This window comes from Mandrillus leucophaeus, unplaced genomic scaffold (assembly GCF_000951045.1).
Source record: "Mandrillus leucophaeus isolate KB7577 unplaced genomic scaffold, Mleu.le_1.0 Scaffold485, whole genome shotgun sequence".
NCBI lineage: Eukaryota > Metazoa > Chordata > Mammalia > Primates > Cercopithecidae > Mandrillus > Mandrillus leucophaeus.
In genome coordinates this window covers 1,372,291-1,382,039 of record NW_012105198.1, presented here as the reverse complement: position 1 = coordinate 1,382,039, position 9,749 = coordinate 1,372,291, and the positions used below count along the sequence as shown (strand labels likewise).

At 34.3% G+C, this 9,749-nt stretch overlaps 1 protein-coding gene across 1 annotated transcript in view; it reads right to left on the bottom strand.

The window, feature by feature from the left end:
* Positions 1 to 293: 293 nt before the first annotated feature.
* Positions 294 to 9,749, bottom strand: part of CNTN3 (contactin 3 (plasmacytoma associated)) — a 275,838-nt gene continuing 266,382 nt past the window's right edge. Inside the window, exons 20-22 of the mRNA XM_011995370.1 lie at positions 3,890 to 4,002; positions 3,109 to 3,277; positions 294 to 1,117 (exon numbers count right to left, since the gene is read on the bottom strand). Of these exons, the coding sequence (XP_011850760.1) occupies positions 1,017 to 1,117; positions 3,109 to 3,277; positions 3,890 to 4,002 (383 nt within the window). The 3' untranslated portion in view covers positions 294 to 1,016. The remainder of the gene's footprint in view (positions 1,118 to 3,108; positions 3,278 to 3,889; positions 4,003 to 9,749) is intronic.

Below are 9,749 nucleotides of genomic sequence, written 5' to 3'. Positions count from 1 at the left end.
GTTTAATATTTGGGTTGAGATTCAGGTCATTCCTGATTTTTTCCTCTTGGTTTTAATGAAACCTGAAAGCTTGTTCATAGCTGTGAAGGAAACAATTCCTTTTTTAATTTAAAAAAAAAACCTTTTTTTTTTGAGAAACAAAAAAATGTGATCATTTGAATTTTAGAATGTAACTGAATGAAACAATTTTAGAATGTAACTGAATGAAACAGAATGAAGCTTGAAAATCTGGCTGGTCTTCATGACTTTGATGTGATTAAATAAATTCATACTAATATTTTGCACGGGTCCATTGCATTTGGGGTGACAAAGCACTTTCATACTTCCTTCTTTATCTTTTAAAAATTAATTCATGGGCAAAGGCTGATCAGATAGGTATTATTATCTCTATATTTTATAGAGGAATAATTGAGAGGTACAGACAGCAGAGTGATTTGTAGAGTCTTACAACCATTTAGCAGTATACCAAACCAAACACCATTCTTCTCAGCCCCAGAGTAGCATTTTCCAACAATGCTCTTTTGAATCACATGCCACTCCTCTCCAACAAGATAATTTTTAAAATGTATGTTTCATCCTTGGGGACTTAAATCAGCATTTCAAATTGATACTGGTTAAGTCTTCCAAATAATGCTATTATAATGGGAAAAGAGCATTTGAATTAAATGAAAGAGTCTTTCAATGTAAAAAGAAGTTCTCATGCATGTGTGTGTACATGTGAGAGTGTGTGAGTCTTTATCCATAGGCAGTGCTTAAACTCATAGCTAAAGAACATTTATATCAAAAGTCTGAAGTATGTAATATGTAAATTCCTTTGGTTTATCAAGTTAATATTAAGGCATTTCAGATTCCCCTAAAAGGATTTACTGTTTTTTTAATTATATTCATATTTACCTATAACGAAGTAGAAAGTTAAAAATAAGAGTTGAAAAAAACATGCATAATCACTGCATTTCATGAAAGCACATTTTTGGTAATGAAATAACTTTCCAATAAATAATAAAAAGGAGCTAATATCACCACAGGGCATATACAATAAAGAACAGTACTATAGGCAGATAACTTGACATAGGGTGAACATTCGAGATGGCTGAAGTGGATCCTCTTGCATCCATACCTGTCAAAGATGATGAACAGCTCATTAATAAGGATTGTACAATATGTAATCAGGGTGCTAGAGACTGGATGTTTGTGGTGTTCCCCCCAAATTCTTTGTTGAAATCCTAACCCTCAATGCCAGAGTATTAGGAGGTGAGGGCCTTTGAGAGGTGACACTGAATCTGCCAGCAACTTGACCTTGGGCTTCTCAGACTCCCCTCCAGAACTGCAAGAATTAAGTTTCTGTTATTTATAAGCCACCTGTCTATGTAATTTTGTTAGAGAAGCCAAAAGGGACTAAGACACACAGTAAAAGCAATACCTCTCCTATTAAAACCGAATCACTACATGAACCTATGCTGGCACCACAAGTTGTTATTAGCCTTCATTTTATTTACCAATGCAGCATATACTAGTTGCCAAGAGTAACTATAAAAACAGTAATGTGTTTTAAGTTTTCTTAAATGATTCTAGGCTTTGTTCATCTACTATTATTTAACTTTAATTGAAATTGGAAAAACAACTTAATCATTATGAAAACAATTATACTTGATCACAAACAACTTTGAGATAATTCAATGGTTTAATTAAACAATGCTTCATTGGTAAGGGTTTGAAGAGTCTGTGCTTGTTTCTATTTTATGCATTTCCAGATAAATTATTACACATAATATAAAACATCATCTTTTAAAAAGCAATAAATAAAAGCTCCATTTTCATGGAGATGGCCCTGTGTGGTCACTTGCAAGCTCAGCAAGACAGCAGATGTCAGATGAAAAGGCTACTCTTGACTCAGCAGCCCTAAAATGCTAAAATAACATCTGTCCCTGCAAAAGCCTAGAACCTATTTCTTTTAAAATTGCCACTTTGCCCATATTATAATGCTAACTCTATGCCTTGCACCATTCAGGGAACAAGAAGCACATATTCATTATTTCAAAATCTAAATTAACAGTAATAATAAACTTAATTTCTAGTTTTGCTCTATTGAAGTGCATACAGTTTTAGAGAGTTCTGTAGTCCAAGATGGGTTCTGTAGACTTTTACATTGCAGAACTTAGTTCTGAAATAAGTAGTTCCTGTTTTCTTAGTATAGCTGTGTTTGTTTTAGTCTAAGTATGGCAGGCTTTATGGTTTTACAGAAAGATAAAATTCCTCCAAGTTTTCTATTTCCCTTTCTCTTCAGTTACTAATGTCTGCCATTTAGTTTTCCAAGATTAAAGACAAAAGTTTCAGTCCTGATTGCCCAATACTATAGACTAGGCCATGCTAAATGAATGGAAACAGGGAACAAAGTCATTTATGTCACTAAGAACTACAGAATAGCATATGAAGTCAAAATGGGCTCTACAATAGCTAAACTGAGGCCAGAGAACTCCAGACCTGGGATTTAAAAGTGAGGATAAAATTTATTCTAGCATTGGCAGTTGATAAAATATGCATACCAAAGTCTGCTTCCAACTCTAAACATATAATTTCCATAGTAAAATAGGTTTTACTTGGATTTGGAAAGGAAAAATTAATATGAACCTCCTTGGAAGCTAGGAGAATAATTTTTAAGGAGTCTTTTAGTTTGGCACAGGTAAGTGGTTTAGGACTTTGACAATGTTAATCATTCTATTTAAAGAATTGATAAGATTTATCTATAATTTGTAGGAGGCAAATAACTATATTATTAAAGATTTTAAAAAGTGATTAGGGAATTCTGCTTTTATAGGAGATCCAAAGGCAAATTTAAGTAAAACTCAGAATGAGGAAAAAAAATCAAATTAAAGAAAGTTTTGCTAAATATTATTTTACATCTTTTCTTCATGCCCTCATTTTTTTCTCCCTATTTTGCACCACTCTTGAGGGGTTCCTCTTGCCCTCGTCTCACCTACCAAAACCTTACCGGCATTTGGATGAAAGGTTTGCTGGTAAGAAAGAATGGACAGAGGGACACTGATTGACTCACTATGGGGGAGAGTAACCTGATATCAATAAAGTAAATAATGGCTTCCACCAACTTACTGGTTATTCGTGGAATCCTGATCTGTTCACTACTGGTCCCATCCCCTCCATCTGTTGTGGCCTTGACTTCAATAATGTAGTCCTCTTTAATGGGCAGCAAAAGTTCAGCTGAAGTTTTATTTGTGTTCAGTACTTGTACGTTATTTTGACTGCTAGTCCTATAGAAAACCTAAAATGCATGAACAAATACACTTACTTGTTATATTGCCCCTTTTTGTTTTCTTCATAGAACTTGTCACTCTGAAATTAATGAATTTTGTCTTTCTATATCCACTAGAATGTAAGATTCATTCATGACTCTAATTGTAAGTCTTGGATTAGAGGTTAGCACATGGCAGAATCACCAGGTTCTCAAAATCAGGGAGGCTTGGGAAGAGTGAACTTCTCCCATGGAAAAGCCCAGTTAGGCTGTGTAGTTATGAGGCTGGACAGATAAGGCAGGGACATAGTGTACGGGTCTTGAATGCCTGACCATGGAATCACAGCCAATATTTTTATTTATTTTTAAGTAGTATATAGGTGAGCATCAATAGTAGCAAACTAACACACAATTTGGAAACATTGTGTCCAAAATTCCCACTTGAACAGAATTCTTTCACTTGAAACCATATTTAAGAAGACATTTTGAAAAATTACCCATTTTATGGAAAGTTTGGTATCTTTGTCAAAATTAGATTACATAAACCATATCAATATATAGAAAAATTCACTTATACCTAGCTTCTCTTGAAAAGTACTGCCAAAATTACGAAAATGAAGCATTGCAAATGAGAAAACTTACTTTATATCCTGTTACTTCTGACTCATTCTCCATGGCTTTAACTTGCTCCCAATTAAGTAACACTTTAGTGTCTGTGGCATTCCAAACAACATTTCCTGGTGGCTGACTGGGAGCTTGAAATGCAAAATGAGAATTAAAACAGATTGAAGTACAAGAAGTGATATTTTACACGGAGGAGATGATGGCTATTACAGGAAGCTAGTGGAAGTAGAATGGGATGCCTTTGGTAATGCTTGGTGTAATAGATGAAATCAGAAAAAAATAACAGTATATAAATTTCCTTTTTTTTTTAGAAAGGTATTTCATTCACGCACCAAACCCATATGACACGTAATTTATTCATGTAACAAACCTGCACATGTACCCCTGAATCTAAAATAAAAGTCCCAAAAAAGGCATTTCAATTAATGTGTGAGATAATTCATTTTATCATACTCATCATATACTTTAGAGAATTTCACACTTATTGTGCTTATGTCTCCTTGAAAACACGTTGATAGGGGAGATAAGGAAATTCCTTTATCTACCACTAGAGGGCCACTTGTTCCTAAACCAAGAAAGGAAGGCGGCGGGACTTATTTTGACGCATACAGAGGCTGGAAGAAATTGCCAAATGGACAGATTAAAGTTGTATGAAATGAAGTGTACATGATTTTGGAGCCAGCCTTATATGATAAGATGGGCAAAATGTGAAGCAATCAAAAATAAGAATTACTTAGATTTATTCCCGTGGAGTAATAGCTATACACATGAAAAATTGCAAGAGAGTCTATATTTTAAAGTCTTCGTTCTTCAGGCTTAAATCAATTTTTGAGAAAAATAAGGCAAAATGCTAAAAAGTTAATGAGAATTCCATTAGGGGATTAATGAAACTCTCTGCGGTTTCTAAACTTAGATTCATAATTTAGTTCCTTTTCATGAACACTGGACTGTAAACTCATGCTAAGGGGTGAGGGTGTTGAGGGATGGCTGATAGCATTTGTCAATAGCAACACAGGGCACTGGAAAAATCAGTTTCTTGTCAATAACAACAACAAACATAATATTATTCATTCAACAACAGCATCATAATTGCCCCCAGTGTTGAAATATGTTGTATTTGTACATTTAACCACAGAATGTGATTTGGCTAACTGAATTTGTAATGGAAAAATGATATAAAACATTGGCTATCCGGAGAAATTTCTAAACATCATTGACTCATGCCATAGGGGAAATACAGCTGAACTTACAGATAGGAAGAATTCAAATACATTTATGAGTCTAATGATACCAAACAAGATTGAATTCCCATGGATTTCTTTTGTTTATTGTGTCTTTTAACATATTTCTATGTTGCCTTTAAAATTATGTGATGTGGGTATTCACAATAAGTTTAGGTCAGCTAAGATTGTCTGAGCTGCAATGCTCTGATAATAACAACAAAAAATGATAGCAGCTGCTTAGGGTTGAAATACTAATGATCATATTCTGGTTACTCAAATAATACGAATGTACAATTTTTAGAACATTTTCCCAAAGCCAGTGATTCCCTGTGGCATGACAGCACTATAAAAGGACAGGTTTGGTTTGATGCAGCTGAGCTATACCACAGCATGGTTTGTTCTAACAAAAGGTGTGTGTTTGGAGGTTACAGAAAGTTTGAGTAATTTTGGTTAAATCACCTATACCAACATCAGCCTTCAGGGAGAAATGACTGCAAATACAACACTGGGGTTTATCTTGTATGAGTCACAAAATAGGTGGGCTGAATGAGTTCAGCTTGAAATGAATACTTTTTGAAATGACAAAAAGAGAAAGAAAAAAACAAAAAAAAGGAAAAGAAAAAACAAATAATAGGGTTGAATTTTGTTCTTTTTGAATCATACTACTGTTTTCTAAACATCAGATGTATAATTTACAATATTATGTGTATAACGTAAATATGTATCATTTTTGTCTATTTAAAAAAAAACTTGGTTTAAGAAAAATTAAACATCTATTTTACCTTCATCTCAATAATATTCACATAATAATTAGCTTGATGTGCTAGTTACACTTTTGGGCACTCTCTAAAATAAATGAATTTAATGCCTAATATAAAAATTTTCAATTTTAATAATGCTCGTGAACTACCTTAAAATCAACTCTTACCACCACTGGAAAGAATAACAGTATTTGGGAAATTTTGGACCAGATAAACTTTCACCCATGTTCAAAATGGTATTATTAGTAACTAATACTTAGTACACATCTACAATGTGTTAGGCATTACAGAACATGCTTTAATATCATTTACTTAATCCTCATTATATTGCATTGTAATAAAGCCCATTTCTGTACATACGTAATCTGGACCCAGAGTTAAAATTTAAAAAGATTGTATAAACATGTTCATGACAGCATTATTCAAAAGATGGGTAGATGAACAAAATGGGGTATTTACCTATAATGAAATATTATTCAGCCTTAAAAACATAAAATTTGGACACATGTTATAACATGGATGAACCTTGTGGACATTATGCTAAGTGAAATAAGCCAGACACCCAAAGACAAATACTTTATAATTCTATTTATTTGAGATATTCAGAATAGTCAAAAATTCATAGAGATAGAAAATAAAATGCTGGTTGCCAGAGGCTGGTGGAAGGGGAAATGGAGAATTACTTAATGAGTGTAAAGTTCTAGTTCTGCAAGATGAAAAGGGTTCTAGAGATCTATTGCACAGAAATGTAAAAGACTAACACTATTGAACTCTATGTTTTAAAAAGGTTAGTACAGTAAATTTTATGTTATGTGTACTTTACTACAATGAAAGGTTTAAAAAAAACTTGCTAAGATACACGACTAGTGAGAAGTATTATGTGGATTCAGTCCAGGTCTGTTTAAGTCCTCTGCGCCTTGAGAGGATTATGCTTCTCTGCCTAACTCTCACTGATGTTGGCCTTGGCTATGGGACTTGTGGTTCCCTGCCTGTAGACGGGCATAATTCTCCTTCTCATTGGCATCCCATAGATATAGGACTTCACCATAGGACTTCTCTCAACCAATGGAATGTGGATAAAAGGGAAATAGGCCACCCCAAGTGGCAGCTATAAAAGTCATTGAAGAATATGGTTTGCTTTCCTCTCTTTTCTCTTTGCCATGAGATTGCCATGTCCCAGAGATTGGCTCCTCCATCATTCTGGGTTCAGGAGTGGAGAAACAATGGATCAGATCTGAATCTCACTCATGATGAACATATAGTATGAGTTGAAAAAAAAGTATAGTTTTAGGCCACTGAGGTTTGGGGGTTTCAGGTACCTCAGCCTGGACTAGCCTAATCTGATATAGCTATTAACCAGTAGTTTAGATAGCTCTGAAGCAACACAACGAACTTTTGTAAAGGTATGGAGTCAAGTAATGAAGTAGGAATGAGCAGGGGATAGTTGACAGCGTAACTTCTGGGACTTCTAATTTTACTTTTTGTATTTGAACCTGTGTGGAAGTGCAACCCAGAATAGGATGATTGAGTTCCAAATTTTATTGGACCTAAACTGGTAAGGAGTCTACATTTTGAAATTCTTTGGAAATCATTTGTCAACATTCATATCATACAGGTTTTTCCTGTCAACCTCTACCGTTGGCGGCATGCTAAATTAGAAAAAACTGGAAAAAAACTAATCCTAGTAAAATGATGATATATCACTAGATTTAAATCACAACACTAATTGAGAGGATACACATAATCATTTCAGTAATTTTAAGTGTTACATAATGAAATAACTTTCTCGAGAGGTTTTTATTATTGTTGTTCCTTAAGCACCCATCATGATCCTCTGTGCACCTGATTTTCAGACTCCTCAACATCAGCTTCATAGATTTTACTTACTCTGCAGATACTTGCCTGAAAACAAGTGATTACTATCATATAACCATGATTAGATGAAGCTGGGAAGCTGGGAATATAAGACATGTCTATCCACAGGAAAAATGGCTAAATAAATTGTGGTGTTCATCACAATGGAATATCATCCATGGGCAGTTACGATACAGTATACAGGTAACCAAATACACAGCACAACCTCCACTGCATAAGAGAAACTATTCATAGAACAGAAGTCTGGAAGGAAAGACAAATGATATTAATCATGGTATTTCTGAGTGATAGGATTATGAGTGAATTTTATTTTTTCTCTATAGATTTTTTCCCCCAAATTTTCTACAATAAATGTTTTCCTTTATATAATACAAAGTAGAGGTTGTTAAAAAAAAGAATATTATTGCCTGGAGTTTTCAATGGTGATGTCTCACAGTGGTAACAGTGAAGCTGGCATTTACTTTCAAAATCCGAAATTTTAAGAACATATGTTTGCTGTGATTAATTATACAAAACTCAGTATGTTTCTCAACTCTTTTTCTTGGCCACCTGATGGTAATGAGATGACTTACATGATAAAAAGTTGTTATAACTAGTAGCTAGAAGTTACACTTTGCAATTAGACTTCACTTGAGACGATTATTAACATTCGTAACTAAGCTGCTTAAACATGTGGCATTGTGCAACAATCATGTAATCAAAAGCAAAAGCCAATTATGTGCCCCCCCACAATAATAAGATACAGTTGTTTTGGAATCACTGAAAACTTTTATAAATGGATCTAATTTCATATCAAAAGAAATTGACACCATGTTTTAAAACACAAAAAAAATCATCTACTTTTTAACTCATCTGAAACCCAACCTAGAATACCACGGTAGGTCTTTCTTTGATTTTTGGCTTTCAATGTCTGGGAATTTCCTTGATCAAAAGTTCTCCTTTGGATAATAAAAATACGTGAGATTATAAACTATAAGGAGAACATTTACGATTGTCTAGAGCAGGGGTGTCCAATCTTTTGGCTTCCCTGGGCCACAATGGAAGAAGAACAATTGTTTTGGGCTGCTCATAAAGTGCACTAACACTAACGATAGCTGGTGAGCTTAAAAAAGAATCGCAAAATAATCTGATAATGTTTTAAGAAAGTTTATGGATGGGTGTTGGGCTGCATTCAAAGCTGTCCTGAGCCACATGTGGCTCACTGGCTGTGGGTTGGATAATCTTGGTCTAGATGATTCACAGGCAAGTGGGGCAGATTTTCAAAAAAGTGCCAAAGCTCTTACAAAATAAAGTTCATAAGTTTTACACATTTAGTCAGAGTTTCTCCTGATTCTTTATTAGTAGAAGCTTCCTGGTTGAACACTAGTAAAGTTCAATATTATACTGTTATGTTTCTTCAGAGTTTACAAAACCAGAAATGACTTTGCTGAAGCCCACAGACAGGGGGAAAAAAACCTCCTAAATCTGAGGAATGTACATTAATTGGCTTGTATTCCATCACATGTGTGATGTGTGATGTGTGGTGTGTCATATACAAATATGATTAGGTCACATGCACTAAATCTGAGGAATGCACATTAATAGGCTTGTGTTCCCTCATATGTGTGATTTGTGTTGTGTCATATACAAACATGATTACTTCACATGCACTGTGGGATGTCATGCACAGAAAAGCCAACAAATAGCATTCAGTCACCTGCAGGAAAATTCCCTTTTAATCTTCCCATGGCTTGAAGAGAAAGTTAGATTTGGGGGCTAGAAGGTCTTTAATATCCCTTCTATACTAACATCACAAAGAGGGAACAGGCCTGGAGAATTCTATAGGCAAGAATATGTTCCTAGTATTTAAAAAGGAGGGTGGTCTGGTTTTCACTGTACTTACTATTATTAAACTTATTATTTGGTTAACATCTATTTATGGTAATGATACTGGTTCTCCATTTCTCAGATAAAAAGCTGGTTTCCATTTTTTAAAATATATCTAAGTAAAAATAGAAGGTCAATTTTTAAGAAAAAAAA